This window comes from Lepidochelys olivacea (assembly GCF_965140295.1).
Source record: "Lepidochelys olivacea isolate rLepOli2 genome assembly, chromosome: 12".
Lineage (NCBI taxonomy): Eukaryota > Metazoa > Chordata > Testudines > Cheloniidae > Lepidochelys > Lepidochelys olivacea.
Window position 1 is genome coordinate 18,091,476 of NC_140422.1, and position 18,364 is coordinate 18,109,839.

An 18,364-nucleotide genomic window follows, 5' to 3' on the forward strand; every position below is an offset into this window, starting at 1 on the left:
TAATATCAAGACTTCACTGAAACTTGGAAGCTATGTTTGGGTCTGGCACAAATGAAATGCCTCAAAATTCCTGTGTCATACATATGCTGTTTTAATTTAAAAGTGTTTTCTATGAAAGGCTAAAAACTTGAGCAATGCCCTTCAGAATACAATTTTCCAGGCCTTACATATAAAGTAACAAAAGAGCAACCTCCTTCAAGTTAGTTCTGATATCCATACCTACATACATAAACAGGACAATATATAAAACAAGTATCCAAGATTTTGCACTTAGTGGAATGTCTCTCAATAAATAAATAAATAAATAAATAAAGGTTTTTTCCCCTCTACTAGGTGTAAGATTTCATTACAGAGAAATTTAAGTTATAGTTACTAAAAATATAAAAGACAGATACTAGACTTATAACCTAACAATTAAGTCTGATTTTTCATATGCTCATACATTCAGTCAGGCTGAGACAGATGTTGTTTATTTCAGCCAATAATTGAACGTGAAGCAAAGAGACATACTTTTAATGGTGCCCACCTTTTGATATGTAGCTCTGATATTCCATTTGTGTATGCCTTTGTATTGTTATATTTAAGAGGAATGCTATTTGAAGAGAAATATTGTTTTAGTTCTCTCAGAGTTTCCATGTTTGTAGCAGGGAATTGGAAAGGAAACTGCTTATAATTTCCCAATTCTCTGGCTGTTTCTGTGCCAGCAATAAGCTGCTGTACACTCCACCATCTGACAATTATTCCCAAGGGACCACTTGCTAACTTGTGACTGATAAGTGTGCAGGGCATCCTGACCAGGCCCATTCCCCACACCAGTCATAAGCCTTATGCTGGGCCTGAAGGAGGGCGTAGTATAGGAGCTACCTATATGCCTGCTAGGGACCCTCCTACATGGGGGGGAACCCTAGTTTGGAAATTGTAGCTGTTTTCCACTCCCCTATATACCCCCAGAATAGTGCAAAAGAAGTAGAACAAGACTGAGAATCTGTACATAATGCCTACTCATACATTGGGCAAAGATGGGCTCATAGTACATGAGCTGCGTGTTACCACCTTCAACAAATGATTAGCAGATGGGTATACTGGACTTTTTTAAAAAAAACAAACTTGCAGTCTCAAACCCCCAGCCTCCCCCGGTAGTCAAAATTACAAGTTATTAATTCAAATAAACTCAAGACAAACTCACTCATGTTTGCCTCTGTTTTAAGAGTGATTCCACAGTACAAATTGAAATCTTTGCGGTCTCCATTTAAAACCCTAAATTATTCACACAGTTTCTGTGTATGCATGTAGACTGAATCACTGTTTATAAAACTTTTGAATGCTGAGTCCCCACTTCAGGAAAACAAAACCATTTACATGCCCCAACCCTGCAACTCCACCATGTACTGCTGAAAGTTCAGACATCCTAGTGTATACATCTTCCTTGCCCACACCCCACAAATAGTTCTTATAGCCCCTCATCCCCATGCCCCAAGTTTGGGAAATGCTGAGGTAGATCTTCAAAATAGGATACATTATGTTCTTTCTTACATGCTTTGATGAGCTATGATATAGTTAATGTTGACACTTAAAATTTCATCATTGACACCTAACTTAAAGCCCATTCCAATGACAATACACACCTCAAAGCTATTGTTTCAGACTCTACAAACTCATACAGATGTCACTGCATTGCATCAGTTACATAGACTTCATGTTCTGAAAGTTCTCTCTGCAACTATAACTAGAGACTTTTTAAACAAATGAATTCTGAAACTCTAGAAAACAAATGAGAGATATATCCATGTCTCCACACCGAGGGTAGTCCTTTACGCATGCCTCATCTTACGGGAAACACTGACTTCAATAATACAAGTGCACTTTAAGATATTTTGTTCAGAATATAAAGTCATTCATTCCTCCTTCACTTTCCTGCCAAGTCCTGAGTAGCACCCTGACACCATAGATGTCAGTAACCAGGAACATTTTCCTGATTCCCTTTTGTGCTAGTTATGTCATCAAGTGTGGCAAGGGACTCAAAGTCAGGACGTATGGCAGGATAAGTCATTTTCAACTATAAAAAATATATTGACTTTTAAAGACTAACAAATACATGTCTGTTGGTGATTTAGGATGTTCCACAAAGTTTTTGAATAAAGATTTGAAGCTTATCTTTAAAAATCACCATGCAACCAAGGGTTTGATATTTTGAGTTAATGAGAGAGATGTGCCCCATTTCTCAGTGTGTGGGTGAAAGACAGAAACAGGTGTCACCCACATGAAAGGAAGCTGTATTCTACAAGAGATATATTATCAATGAAAACATGGTAATTTGAAGGTTTGTGTACTGCACTTGGATAATAATGATTCAGACAGCCATATGATATGATGATTTATGGATAGTAAGATAGCTATCTACATGGCTAAATCTATCATTACCCCAACTCTCATATCAAAAGTCAGAAGCAAACTCATAGAAATTCCTTTTAGTGGATTATGGGTTCAGAACATCAATTGCATTTATTTTCTTTGCCTGGACAAAGCAATGTCATTGTCCTGTTACTAAAATACAGTAATTACCTTTGGAATCGGTTCACAGACACAAAGATGCAGTTCAGGCATCAATAGGAGTTCACTTACCGACAAGGTATTTTCTGTTTGTAATTGCTTATGTGAGGTGTTCTGACCATATAAAATGTGGAGATGAAAAATGTCTGATATAATAAACCTTTAGAAGTATCTCCTGCTAAAACCTGAGTGACAGAGCTTGGGTAGAAAGCAGGTGATTAGAAGTTGTTACAGTAATGGGTCTGCCAGGAACTTGATCTTTTTCAACATCAAAGCCAGACTACAAATCAATAATGAGACACCAAATCAAATCATCATCAGACTGGAATACTATTTCTGTGAGAAAGTTAATTTTACTTATTGAAGTGGGTGATAACAGTAAAATGAAATTGAATCTATAGGATGAAACCTTGGAACAGAGAGGAACACTGACACACTGGGATTGGTTTAAAGAAGATTCTGGGGTGAGTAATGTGAATAAGCAGACATTGCAGAAAGTATGTTTTACAATGAAAAAAACAGTTGCACTTATGAGTGACTCTATCAAATATGAACTGTTAATAAAACCAGTATTTTAGTATGACTAAAGATAAGTTGACTTGAAAACACTGCTACTGCCCATGTTTACCTTGCAAATTATCCATATACTTGCAATTACATTCCTTCTGGAATGTCTGCCAAAGAACAGTTTTCTACCCTACAGTAAATGTGGTCTTCAAGATGTGTTGTTGGCATGTATTCCTCTTCTGGTGTGCATGTGCTCCATGCACACAAAATCATAACCTTTTCAGTAGCAGTGTCCATTAGGGCCCTACCTGTGCCCTGCACATCCTGTGGCTGAGGTCATAAAGGATAGGGCATCTGCAATTGTTCTCCAGTTCCTTCGCTAAAAGATTATCTAGATTGCTAGGAACTCCATTGTAGTGGGGAGGAGGCTGGGTTGTAGAATACACATGGACAAACATCTCAAAGAACCACAGTTATTGTAGGGTAACACACCATTCTTTCTTCTTTGCGTGACTGTCTACATATCTTCCACTTTGGGTGACTCACATGCAATAACTCATCATGGAGGTGGGTACTCAGTCTACTGAAGCAGTGAGTGCAGGACATCTGTACTGAAGTGGGCATCATATCTGGAGCCCTATACCAAGCAGTAATACTGAGTGAAGGTGTGACCTGAACTCCACGTAGTTGCTTTGCAAATCTCCAAAATAAGGACACCTTTTAATGAGGCAGCCTGAGCTCTGGTGGAATAGGTCCTAAACTGTCCAGATCGGTCTAAGTGGCCCACCATGTAGCATGTCTTAATATAATCCGAGACCCATTTTGACAGTCTTTGAGTGAAGATTGGTTGTCACTTCATTCTATCAACAAATGCTATGAACAATCTAGGAGAGTTTCTCAACAGCTTTGTTCTGTCCAGATAGTAAGAAAGAGGCCTGACATCCAAGGTGTGAAGTTTAGCTTCTGCTCATGTGATGCAAGGCTTGGAGAGGAAGACAGGTAGATGGGTCATCCAATTTATATTCAAGTCAGAAATGACTTTAGATAAAAGCTTCTAGCAAGGTCTTCATGTAACTTTGTCCTTGTGGAATAACACAAAGTGGTCCTTCCATAAAGGCCTGAACCTCTCCTATATTTCTGACTGATGTTACAGCAACTAGGAAGGCAATCTTCATGGAGAAGTGGTACAAGAAGCAGGTCACCAAGACCTCAAAGGAAGCTCCTGTCAAACCTGTTAAAACAATGTTGAGGTCTCAGCACAATGGAGTCTCTTTGGTGGGATGACATGAATGAGAGCTCTGTGAAATCTATCCACTCTTGGATGAGAGAAGACAGTTTGGCCTCCCAGTACAGGATGGTGAGCAGAGATAGCCACCAGGTATACTCTTACGGAGTTGATGGAGAGGTTCAGATGCTTTCAGATGAGCATGTAGTCCAGGAAATGACTGCCTAGGAAGGAGTACTGCAGAAAGGAATCTGGGGATCATAGTGGACCACAAGCTAAATATGAGTCAACAGTGTAATGCTGTTGCAAAACAAGAGAACATCATTCTGGGATGTATTAGCAGGACTGTAATAAGCAAGACACAAGAAGTAATTCTTCCACTCTATTCCGCTCTGATTAGGCCTCAACTGGAGTATTGTGTCCAGTTCTGCACGCCACATTTCAGGAAGGATGTGGACAAATTGGAGAGAGTCCAGAGAAGAGCAACAAAAATGATTAAAGGGCTAGAAAACATGACCTATAAGGGAAGATTGAAAAAATTGGTTTGTTTAGTCTGGAAAAGAGAAGACTGAGAGGAGACATGATAACAGTTTTCAAGTATGTGAAAGGTTGTTACAAGGAGGAGGAGGAAGAAAAATTGTTTTTCTTAACTGCTGAGGATAGGACAAGAAGCAATGGGCTTAAATTGAAGCAAGGAAGGTTTAGATTGGACATCAGGAAAAACTTCCTGTCAGGGTGGTTAAGCACTGGAATAAATTGCCTAGGGAGACTGTGGAATCTCCATCATCGGAGATTTTTAAGAGCAGGTTAGACAAACACCTATCAAGAATGGTCTAGATAATTAGTCTTGCTATGAGTGCAGGGGACTGGACTAGATGATCTCTCGAGGTCCCTTCCAGTTCTATGATTCTATGATGTCAGACAGCAGTGCTTTAAAAGGGAGATAGATGATTATCTAATGCCCTGATTGAGAAACTCTTCCATTTAGTGGGACAGGCAAGTCTGGTGGAGTCATTTCTGCTGCAAACCAGGATGTTTTCAACTGTTGAGAGCAGAATTTGTCAGTGGATGTCAGCCAGCCAGCATCCAGGCTGTGAGATGCAGGGATGTTGGCTTCGGGTATAGATTTGTCCCTCCAATTGTGTGATCACATCTGGTTGTATCAGGAACACAATCGGGGAGCCATGCTGACAGGATCATGAGGTTGGAATACCAAAACTGCCTGGGCCTTGCTGGGGCTATTGTTGTTAGGTCTGCATCTTGTCTGATCTTCCTGAGGATTCCTGGTATCAAAGGAATTGGTGGGTAGGAATACATGCATCCCAGTGACCATGAAATCAGAAAGAGGTCTGACAGGCGCACTCTACTTGACTCCTTCTTGACCCTCTTCCCAGACGTAGAGGGTGGAAACTTTCCCTTGACTGTTTCCTCTCTGGAAGCTTTGTATTTCTTCCTTGGTACAGGTAAGGGAGAACAGTGCTGGGATTTGCCAATATCTGCAGGTGTTTCTCTCACTTAAGCTGCAGCACATGACCCTGAGTAAGACTAGGACAGCTGTGACGGTAGCTTGAGAGCTGCCTCCGTCAGCAGGAGCTTCAGTTTAGCTTCCCTATCCTTCTTCATCCTAGGCTCGAACACCCTGCAAATCTAGAACCAGTCCTTCACATGTGCTTTCCCCAAGCACTTCAGGGAGCTTTGGTGCGGGTCGCTCACTGGCAGAGGCCTGGAGCAAGCAGCACATGACTTGAAACCTGGTGACTGGGGTATACCTCAATACCAGGAATGGGGGGGGGGAAACATGTCCTTTTCTTTTTTTTTTTTTACACACACACACACACACACACACACACACACACACTCTGTCTCTCTCTTTCCCAAAGAGACCACATGGAACCTCCTATATGGTTCCCAAGCGTAGCAGTGATTAATTTAAAACTGTTCTGGTATAAAACAGAGTTCCAATGACCATTTCAGGTTGTAAGAAAGAACTGAGCAGGTCTATGGGTGGCTCCGCCTTTAATATCATCACGCAGTGGCGTGCGGCAGCAGAATGAGCTCAAGTCACCCAACTGGTACCGCTGAGGCAAGCAGTTTCCAACAGTCATGTACTGGATGCACCAACACTCAGAGTGGAATGTACATGTGCAATCACTTCAAGAACTAAGAAAGTTTAAGCTTTCCATTAAGTTTTTTCTTCATGATGATGCTCCTCTACTGTACATAAATACAATTTTACATGATACTAGAATTAAATTTTTAACTTTACTGACATAGCATTTAAAGAAAAGAAGTAATATTTCTCATCTAAAGTATATGGTGAATATAGAAAAGCAAAAATAAAACAGCAGGGGACCTATTTTTAGAATAAATTAAACAAATATAGTTCACACGAAATCTAAGAAGCTTCAGCACAAAATTAGTAATTCAGAAGATGAGGATGTTATCCAACAAAAATAATATAAATTGAATCTGAAAAAGGTAAATCAGCAGTCAAGCAGAAACTACTTGAGAAAGAAAAGATAGCATCATAAAATCTTGGAAAATAGCCTCCACTTTAAAAGCTTTGTTTAGATGTAATAAAGTGACTCCACCATGTAACACTGCATAAAAGTAATACTCATTATACTGCGCACTGTATACAGCTTGGCAGAGTAATGTGAATCTTACTGTGACTTGCGTGATAAAAATGTTTTAATAGAGCTAGTATAGAAGAACTATATCCTGCTGAATGATCTGAAGTTTGGGTTGGAAAGACAAGTATATTCTCTGAAAAAGAACATGTACGTGATATTTACCTGAACTAACTCTAATTTAGCTGGAAATATTACTATAGCAGAATACAGGTTACATTAAACTAAGTGCAAAATAAACTAAGACTTAGTGCAAAATATAATAAATAAATAAAAGCTTCAGTATATTTGCTTAAATAAATCACTAGCGCACCAGGGCCCTGATCTTAGCTGGGGCATCTTGTTGCTACCATAATACACATAAATAATAATAATAAAAAAGAAACAAAGACATGTTACTGACCCAACTCGTATTTTTAACATGCCACTAAATAGTTCAGGTGAGTTTGAGATGATCCAGCCAATATGAATGACAAGTTCTTGTTGAATTACAGCTTCCCTCTCATCCTGTAAATTACACTTGTCGTAGAGGATGTTCTTAATCACTCCTGGAGACAAGGGATTGGAAATAACTTCTTCTTCATGGCCAAAAGCTCCAAGAGTCACCTAAGAACATATTAGCAACAATGTAGGGGAAAAAACAGGAACAACAGATGACAATTATAAGTTAGACTTCATAGTCTAAGCTTTTCCTGGTAGTATTAAAACTGCATTCGGGGCAAAATATAGTGTGGTGTCAACTGATTGGTAAGAGTAACTGGCCCAAGAGAAAGAAACCTTAGTAGGCCATCACTTTATTTTGGAACAGTTTGGATAGTTTTCTAGATAATACTTTCCTTTCCCAGGTCATAGCTTTCTAGCAAGCCTTCCTTAAAATTAAGGAATCATGATTCTTGTTACTGTTTTCTTAATATTTTTTTCCAAAATTGTGTTCTAGGTTTTAAAATTCTAATGCAATCAAGATATTGGACTAATTAGCCAAAAGAAAAACATGCTTAAAAATGTAAAATTTTAAAATTTCTCATTTACTGTAAGTGAAACAGAGAAACACACACTCTTCCTGACATTTAAAAAAATCTACATTAAAAATGTTTTGCCCAGGACAGGTTAATAAAAAAAGGTGAAAATAAGCAACTACAAACCACTCTACATGCACATTGACTTTCCTACATAGCACCAGAAGCATGCTACCAGCCCTTCGTGTTTGGAATAACTTCATGATGAAATGGCCCAATATATATATTTTTCGAATTGAAAGAAACTTTTTATAATCATATTATAATTACTTTAAACTTTTTGTGCCAGGAGAGCAAACAATAGTCCAATTTAGGGTCTAGGACTAAGGCAGAGGTGTAAAGACAGAAAAATGTGAATGGTGAAAAGTTCCCCACTCACTGGCTACTCATAGTACACAATTTACTAATATCCTTTTTAGCTTTTTAGGTTCTATATATTAACTTTTTCTTTAAATAATGTTTTACTACTTGCTTCAATGTCCTTTTGTATACTAATTCTTCCTTAAAAATTCTCACATATATTCCCCCTTAACTTTAATTGCAGCATGTCTCTCTCCTCTTCCCCATCTAGTTCTGGTCTTCTCAACTATCTACTCTGTGTTGCTCTCAACTTCATTAGATATGCATACATTTCTTAGCACAAGTATATGCAGAACATTATATGCAGAACATTATTTACTAATTTTTATTTTACTCAGTTCTTTTGTTATTTAATAAATGAGCTTTTTGAGTCTTGTACTTTTTAAAGTATCTGAGACCTACAAAATGAAAGAGCCTATATAGATTTTTCTCTCTTGATCACCATTGCTGAATGCAATTCTGAAAAATGCAGACTTACCTGTTTGCCCTGAACTAAAACATTAGTAATAGATGGTGCAAGGCTGTCCACTAGTTTACCTAAAAGGCTTGCTGCGAAGCGCACAACAGACCTGAGGGCAGAAAACAGAGCAATCCCACTGGATATCAAATGCTAGTTTAATGAATTCAAATATGTGTTTGAATTTTGTCACCACATTTGATAAGTCCCAAAAGACTAACCATGAATATACATATAATTTTTTGAAATGTCACTTCATACAGTTTTTCTTTTTTATTAATCACTAGAGCAAGTATTCAATAATAGCTGTATTGGGAACAGTTAGAACTCATTAAACTATGGACTGCAAATAATAAGCTGGCTTTCTTTTCTCTCACAACATGTTAAGAAAACAGCATGTTATCATTATTTCTTCCATCAAAGAATGTCTGTTTTTGTTTGCCACCAATGTTTTTGTTTGCCACCAATTTGCAATTAGTGAAAAATTTCTCTTTGGTAGATGTTTTGGTTTGTTTTTGAAAGATTTAGAAATTTTCAAGCAAACCATATTACTCATTCTTTGCAAAGGAAATAAAGCATTTAACTTCTCAGAAAGTTATACTGAAAGATTAGGCAAAAAATTTTGTTGTAAGAGTAAGTACAGCATGTGCAACAAATATTTAAATGACATTTTTGACAATTTTTGCCTCCAGGCAATATTTTATATGTAAGCGATGAAAAGAAGGGAATCATGTAAAGTGCTGGGTTTAAAACTGGCTGCAAATTTAAAAAATAACTAGAATTACACGGTATTATTACTATTAAAAAGTAATATTTAACTTTATAAATCATAATTTCATGACAAAATGGAAACTGAAGTTTAAGCTAAGTTTAAGCTTTTCTTACATGGGGTTTGTAGCTGCAAAGAATCATTTATCAAGAGAGTTAATGAACAAGTTACAATATTCAATAAAGTTAGTACAAAATCCCTCAACCCAACTGATACTGACTTCTGTGAAAAATGGTGTGCACTCTTTCAAAATCAAGAGCAAAGCATTTCAAAACTGCGCTAGCTGATCCATCAAAATGCAAGTAAGCCAACAAATCTCAAGCAGCACTATTTAAGACCTCTGTGCACTTTACCTGTTTCCCATGTACCAGCAAAGTAGTAATATGTGTGGCTATAGAGGAAGCAAATTTCTGTGTAAATGCAGCACTGTAGCGTACCATCAACCTAGGTATGTCATATGACAATCATAAAAGAGAAATAAAAAATAAGACTTTACATATTTTAGTTTTATAAAATGCCTCAGTTTTCTAAGTATTAAAAATACCAACAATGAAAACATTTGGTTTATAATTGGATACAGGTCCATTTCATTTATTAACTGACTAAAACTAAAAAACTGAAATCAATTCTTGTATTTATGTAGTTAATATCTTTTCCAAAAAACACCTTATTGGTTAACAGTATTTACAAGGTGAGAGTGGGCTTCATCTTAGGCTCAAATCTTGTTTTCTATACTAAATAATGAGATTTCTATTCAACTTTCAGTCTGAATAAAGCAATTACTCAAACTACATGTAAAATACTATACTTTACTTTCCCAACCCTTTAAAAATTATTTTGGTAAAGCCATCATTAACCCAAATGTCTTCAGGAACAATAAGCAGTAAGCTGCATAAATGTAGCTACTTTTGTTATTAATTTAATTTTTTTGACTACCAACCTTGCTACTGAAAGCCATTATTTTATACTGTTGTAACATTCTCCCCAAGAGATGATCATGTCAATTACCCTACTAATTCTAATTCTTTTTATTTGACTAGTACTGTATGTTTACCATGCAACTTGTTAAATGGACATATTTTAACACAATTCTACAAGAAAAAGTAATACCAGTCACCCTGATTTCAGGGACAATGTCGACAATCACAGTTTATACTAACGGGTCTTCACATGGCTACAGACCAATTTATGAAGAATAACATTTATTGCTCTGATCACTGAGCCATCTGCTTTGTGATATATTTGTGACAGGAACAAGGTACATCACATGTACATTAATTTCCATTTGTTTCTTTATGTTAAGAGATACAGGCTAGATCTTCAGCTGGTGTAAACTGGTATGGCTGAACTGAAGTCAGCAGAGCTGTGCTTCTTTACATTACCTAAAAATCTGGCCTTATGTTTCGTAAACATGAAGAAAACAACATTTATCTGTCAAACAAAAGTGAAACACAAAGATATTATATACAAACCAGAGCTTTTTGCTGCCAGCTCGTCTATAGATTCTTTCAATCTGATCAGAAACAGTACCTAAACACATGAAAAAAATAAAAGCTGTAGTGACTTTTATTCAGCAACAATAAAATAAGTTTGATAGAGATGTTAGTTAATTTTGAACCAGATTCAGTAAAGCACTTAAGTACATGTTTAACTTTAAAGTTTAAATTTAACCTGCCACCTAGTCATCACCTGTGTCCTTTGACACCACTCAAGTAACTCTGACTAATTTTCGTCAAACCTGTTGGGATACCATAAGAAAACTCAATAAATCAAATGTTCTACAGCATTTTATAATTTTCATATAAGCAGCCAGCTAAAATACATGTAACATAAAAAAATAAAGTTGGTTTCTTTTCTGTTGCTAAGTATATAATAACTTTTCCTAAATGTGAATTATTGGCTTATTTTTCAAAGATTTTCTTTTTGATGACTACCTTGAAGGATGTCTGAAGATTTAAATAGACCAAAAATGGGCATTGGTAAGAATGTCCAGAAAATGAAGTCTGACAGTTTTATTACAAATAGACTAGTAATGCAGCAGCAGTTATAATAGCTCAATATGCATTATTATACAATATTGCACTGCTCAGAACTAGTTTCCTATATCACCTTCCCCCAAATCCACAGGCCCTGCTGCACTAATTTTGCCTCAATGGTAAAGGATTGAGAACCGGGAGTTGCACGGAGACCACTCAGTGAGAAGTCAGAGTGGGTGCTGATAACCATTCAATTCCTTAGGCTTGAAATATCCATCAGATTTAAAATTCAGAGATGAGATGCACTTATATCCACCCCCCAGGTGTAGCAGCAACCTCCCTTCAATAGACAATGTAGGGTGCATGAGAGAGTTGATTTGCAAGATCATAGCTTGTGGATATGTAAATCTGAAGGCCCTGGGCATGTCAACTGGAAGGACTTAGGTCCTTCAAACCATTATTGGTAGAAGTGGAGGTTAGGTAGGAAGAGAATATTTTATTTATTTATTGTGTACAACACATATTCAGTGTTGAATGTCAGTCTCACTGCCCGTGTGGGATAGCCTAAGAAATTAGCTGGCCAGGGACTCTAGTCAATGATTTGTACTGTTTAATGCAAGATCAGTAATTATTAAAGTTATCACTATCCACTACTTCATCTTGGATGAGGCCTCTGATTTGCACAGATTAGTACTATCTGATCAGAAGGCAATGCAAGAATTGTATTAATCCCAGAGGTCTCCAGATGAGTACTTGCTTCATTGTGAACTGAGGATCAGGGAGATGAGGTGATTGTGTTGGTTGCAACTAACCTTCAATGTGGGAGGTTTCCTATGAACATTTTCCATTAGAGCAAGAAACTACATATTCAGAGTAATGACCACAGAAAGCTACGGAGGTGTCTAAGCCCACAACAAATTACTTTCCAGACAATTTGGGGTTGTGGGAGGGTGAACACCTCCCTGATGTTCAGAAGTAGACCACGTGTCTGGATACAGTGGCCAAAATTCACAAAACCTTAAACATGTTTTTATAATACAATGAATCAACCTTTCACACATCCTTTATACCTGTCAAAAATGCACGTGTTCTGGAACACCCTATTCAGTGCACTCCCAAAAACTTTAAGAGTTGCTATCTTTGCTGATCCAAGCTTGTGTATTTTAGGGGTTTGGATGAGTTGGTATTACCAGTTAACATTAAGAAATTGACTGCAGTAACTATTTTAGTGACCAAAAGAGTTATTTTTAGAAAATGGAAATCTGCAATTCCTCCCTCATATACCGACTAGCTTAGTGAGCTCTCTACTACTCCACTAATGGAAAAAATGATTGTGCCTAATAGAAACACTTGGAAGAAATATGAGGGTGTCTTGTCACACATGAAACTACTGCATACTTTTGCAGTTTAGTATATTAGTCCCTGATGCTCATAAGACATCACAGAATATCAGGGTTGGAAGGGACCTCAGGACGTCATCTAGTCCAACCCCCTGTTCACTTACATGTTCTTACTTATTTATCTATTTAGTCACTTTAGTAATTGATGCCCTGCACAACCTCTATGGATTAAGGTTTTTTGTTTGTTTGCTTGTTTTTGTTTTGTTTTCCAGGTTTTACAAATAACAAATACTGAATGTTGTTATTTATATGATATTTCCATCTTGTGAATATATTCATAAATGTTTTGTGTTTATATTGTATATATTTACAATATAAACACAAAACAAATAAAAATAAAGTTAAATAAAACAATATTGTTAAATAAAAACAATAAAAATAAAGTTAAAAAAATAAAATACAATGAAGCATGTTGTATTTTTTAGTACTTTCCAGGATGTGTATTATACTGCGATACTGCATATAAGGTGTATTTATATTACAAGTGCCAAGTCTCCATCATGTGCACTAACATAGAATTAGACCATCTTCAGGTAGAGCTCTGTGAAATAAAGTAGTGGGTAAACTATAATACCCTACGATTATCCAAGGGAGAAAATGTGAAGCAGAGTCCTAATTCCACCTCTGATCACCTCTTTCTCTGGGATGTGTCTGTGGGTTGAGGGGTGGGAAACAGTTTACAGCAGCCTTGAAAGAGTACAATCACACCACTGGCCTGTATGGAGCCATAGCTCCCCCACTCCCCAACCCTTATTTTCCCCTTCCCATCCGTTTGCTTCCTGAGGGAAGCAGAGCTGGTCCCAATCTACCATTATCTAGGTTAGCATTATTGGATTATTATTATCTTATGTTTCGCAATGTCTTATGTGTATTTAAATTCTGCATTTTAATACAAAACTTTGATATAAAACTGAAGCAGAATAACCTCTATAGATAATATTTTGAAATAAAATCTGATTTTACAAAATAAAGAAAATAAAACAAAACCATCCATATAAGATTCCTAATACATTTTAGACTAAGAGGCAGAGGCACACACAACCTGTCTTCAGCTTCATTTTATTATACAAAATCAAACCCTTTCTGACAAAAATTGTTTGCTCAGAATTATGAATAGGCAACATGCTGCATGCAAACAATTTAAAAGAGTTACTAGATTTAACAGCTCATTCCACACTACAGTATATTGATGTGCATTTTCCATCTAAAGCAGAAACTGCTTTAATAGAGAAGAAAATAGCTACACAACTTTTTGTAACCATGTCCATTATTCATGTTCATTAGAACTACACAGAAAACTGCCTCCTCTAATATTTAGAATAGTCACATGAAAGGATATCTCACCTTCCTTGGTGATGAAATTCGGTCCTTCCTTTTTGAGCAAAATACTCAACAGAATTGCTTGACTTGCTAGGCAATTGCAGTCCTAAAAAAGAACAACTTTCAGATTTAAATGTCTAGCAAAAGATATCACAGTTATTACAAATTCCACACGAACCAGAAGACAATTGTTTTAGCAGTAGCATACAACATACATTTCAAGGAGAAAGTCTCCCCTCTCCTCAAATGCTAAATCTTCATTTGGTCCCCCTACAATGGTAACCAAATAGCCAAATTTAGATTTTCAGTGGGAGTTGAGAGCTCTCGGCACCTTACCAGATCAGGACCTTAGTGATACCCCAGTTATATAATTATCTCTGTCTTCATTTTCTATCTCCTCTGAAGGAAAGAGTGGCACAGCAACACTGGTACAGAGTTTGGGAATTCTCTTTTCACTGCTGCTTTAGAATGGCTTTTTTAAGGACATATATTAAGGTTCAATAAAGTTGCACCACTTAGCTCAGAAAGATCATTCCTGTCTCAGTGCCCTTGACCTCTACCATTTGCAAAACAAATGCTTGTGATCAGATGACTAACTGACATGATAGTTTTCCAAGTTCCCACTAAGACAGAATATTGAAATGTGAAATACTCATTCATTGTTGGTTTCTGGGTACAGGAAAAATACCCAATTGAAACTTATATAGTTGATATTACCGTCAAAAGTCACCAAAAGGTCATCAGTCTGTCTTAGTGGATTTCAACCATTCAGGGTTTTTTTGTTTTTTGGGGTTTTTTTTTGGAGCTGCAGTCTATATATGAGGTATTTATTCATATGGGATGCAACCATCTCTCCCCATTTACAATATTTCAGGTGTTACCAGAAAAAAAAATAATATGGATTCTATTAAAGGGAGTATGGAAAACTGTTAGCTGGAATGTGGCAGCTCAGAGGGTTCTGTGGCACCTGGGGAGAGGGCTACAATGAGGGAAGACTCTTGAAGCAAATATCAGTGTAGGAGAAGCCAGAAGTTACTAGTTCTATTTAAAAACTGTGGAGAACAATTATATGAATTAAAAGAATTATTGACCCTGTTTCCAGATGCATTTAGATAAAAAATGTTGATGGGTGCTCAAAGAATGCCAGACCTCCACTCCACCTAAGCCCTTCTCTTTTCCCTTCCTTCACTACTCTCCCTATTTATGTACGTCATCTCCTGTTTTATTACCCCATGCTAACATGTTATCTCTGTGTAGGTTTTGTCTGGTCTTGCAGCTTTGACAAGCTGTAAAACTGCATTATTGTATAAGTCTATTAAAGACCCTGTGAAGCACGTGGTATTTGGAAACATATATTAGCCATAAGTCATTTACCTTTTTGTACTTTTCATTATCTGTTTATGAAAAAAAATCAACAAACATTTAATGAAATATAAAGTTTCTGGCCAAGAAAACTGTTGAGAGTGGCTGCTGGGGTGACAATGTTAACCATGTTCATCTGAAGAACGTGCTGTTAACTAGCAGAATTAAAACAAAAAAAAAATCATCTGATGAGAACTAGAACTAAACTACAGAACAATTTCTCCAATTTTCTTACATTCAGTTTCTCAAGAATCTCGTAAGTCGATCTGTTTTTCCAGTCATTAATATTTACTTCTGGTTGTTGTTCGAGTTCAGAAACATTTGGAGTACTAGTTTGTCTCTTGACTTTTGAATGTTTTGGAAGTTCCAGCTCCTCAAAACTCTTAAATTCGGGAGGCCTGAAAAAATAATTATTTAATTGTCCACACTTCAGAAGATATTTTAATTGTGAAAAACACCATAATTAGATCTCCCACATATCCTTACTCTTCTGTTTCACTGATTCTCAGAAAGTCAAGTTGTTCAACAACTGCTCCAGATATTAATGTCTGGGGAGGGAAAAAAAAAAACAAGCACTCAGTATCAGTCTGTACATTGCACATACCAATTCTGAGATCAACAACATAACAAATTGCCCCCTACTAAACAGGAACATTTGAGTTAGACTGATAAGAAACTGCTATATTTTAAAATACCAGTTTCTTTTCAGTTTTCATGCACCTTTTCCTGCAAGTAGCAAGTGTAGTATGAGTGGCAAGTGTAGTATGTTATCACCACAAATCATAATAGCCTTTTTTCTACAATTACAGAAAGACTGGTTACATACCCTACAGTTATTGTGGTTCTTTGAGATGTAGTCAGTGTGGCTCCCATTGTAGGTGTGCAGGTACCTCACATTGCTGAGGAATCCAAAAAGCAGGGATAGAGAGCAGGTCATGGGAACATACTGACATCATCATCCTGAAGAATCACAGTTATTGTAAAGTAGCCACTCTCTCCTCTTATAGTATGCATTAGTATGCAGAGGTGCACCAAGAGGGGACAGGGCAGGGGACCCAGGCCCACCTTTGGCCATAGACAGCAGAGGCAGGAGCAGGAGATGGTGGCTCCTAGCACATCTGAGCCCAACAGGATGCAGAGAGTAGGCTTAGCTGCTGGCATGCCTGACAGAGGGTCCCTCTGGGGCCCCAAGCCCAGCTGCAGCCACTGTGTGGCTAGCCAGCCCCCATCCAGGGAGCTGGGGCCCAAGCCTCCCAGCTCCAGAAATCATGACCCTGGGGCTTCCCCCCCCCCAGGAGCTCCAGAGGTGCCTGGGGTGGGGGAGCAGGTCTTGCCCCCAGTGAACCTCCCCCAAGGAGGGGAAGCCCCAGGGCCATAATTCCTGGAGTTGGGTTATTTAATTGCTTTTTACATTTTTCTTGAATGAAGAGCACCTGTTATGCCCACAAGTTTGAATAAGGTTTCACCCAACTCCCAGCATAGCAAATCTATTGGGATTCCTTATTCTTAGGTCATTCCTTAGTCTAAAGGTACCTCCCTCTTGTCCCCATACATATATACATATGTACACATACGTCTACAGACAAATATTTGCACTCTCTCTAACAACGTTAAGATTCTGTCATTAATATTTTAATATGCTTATTGATTACAATTAATTCATTTGATATTCATATGAATTTCATATATATGTACTTCTAGAGAAAATCTGTTCTAATAAAGCAGTTTTAAAGAGGACTTTCTTAAAAAGCATTGTGTTTTGATAGTTGTCAATAGGAGAAAAAAAACTGGATGCATGTCCTGTGAACTTTTAAACTCAGTTTTCATTTTACAATTTATAGTAAAATACCACAGTATTACACTGTAAGAGTTGATTGTGAAAATAAAAAGCTGCTTGCTTTTTTTTTGTTTATTTTTATTGCTGATGTCCTCCAGCCATCTTTATGACACATAATCCTCTGGAACACGGCTGATGATGGAAGCAGTTACAGACAATGAAAGTAAAAATGATTAAGAACAGTGCTGGAAACCATACAAATTATTTGTAGGCTTGTAAGGATTAGGATTTTAATAAGTAATTGTCCATTTTACTAGACACATACAAACATACAAAAAATATTTCCATTGATAATAAGTGAAATTTACAGTTAGGCAAAGAAAGAAAAATGCTGCTTGAGAACTATTAGAGTTTAATTTAAGAATATTTACTTTGTATATTTTGACATGTGATGTGGACAATTTAAGTTTTAATGGTTATAAAGTTTTAACTTTTTGAATCTCAACATCTACTGTCATTAAACAGATATTGTCTGTCAAAATTATGAAAAAATAAAAACTGAATTCTGCCAAGCCTAATTATATGTTGCCTGAAAGGATGAATATATTTTAATGTACATGTCACAAGCAAAGATTGTACATCCCCTTTTGTGAATTAAGATATTAAAGCCTAACTGTACATGTTCAGACATGTACATACAAATGTACAAGCTCAATATAAATTATGAAAAAGCAGTATAAAGTATATTGTTTTAATAGATGATGCGTTACCACCTCTTTGCAATTTCAGCCACTTTTTCAGGACTTTTTCCTCTTTAATGAAATGCACAATTTCCAAAATATGACAATATATTCAGGAGATTAAATGATTGAGCTTTTGCACATCCTGTAGTGGAAATTCTTGCATTTTCTGCACATTTGGCATAATATATCAGCTGACCAAACTGTATGATAAGTTTGTAAGACAATTCTTAGACTAAAGGAACATATACATTATTTTCTGTCTAACAAATAAT

General features: G+C 36.9%; 1 protein-coding gene across 4 annotated transcripts in view; it reads right to left on the reverse strand.

Moving 5' to 3' along the window:
- Nucleotides 1-18,364, reverse strand: part of PHKB (phosphorylase kinase regulatory subunit beta) — a 209,590-nt gene that overhangs the window by 20,351 nt on the left and 170,875 nt on the right. For 3 of the 4 annotated variants that reach the window (XM_084644481.1, XM_084644482.1, XM_084644483.1), the window contains 6 exons: nucleotides 16,059-16,120; nucleotides 15,808-15,970; nucleotides 14,235-14,316; nucleotides 10,987-11,044; nucleotides 8,767-8,857; nucleotides 7,316-7,518 (listed from right to left, as the gene is read on the reverse strand). In XM_084644481.1, the coding sequence (XP_084500607.1) occupies nucleotides 7,316-7,518; nucleotides 8,767-8,857; nucleotides 10,987-11,044; nucleotides 14,235-14,316; nucleotides 15,808-15,970; nucleotides 16,059-16,120 (659 nt within the window). Of the gene's footprint in view, nucleotides 1-7,315; nucleotides 7,519-8,766; nucleotides 8,858-9,867; nucleotides 9,959-10,986; nucleotides 11,045-14,234; nucleotides 14,317-15,807; nucleotides 15,971-16,058; nucleotides 16,121-18,364 lie in introns of all 4 variants that reach the window. The other variant, XM_084644484.1, reaches the window with a different exon arrangement.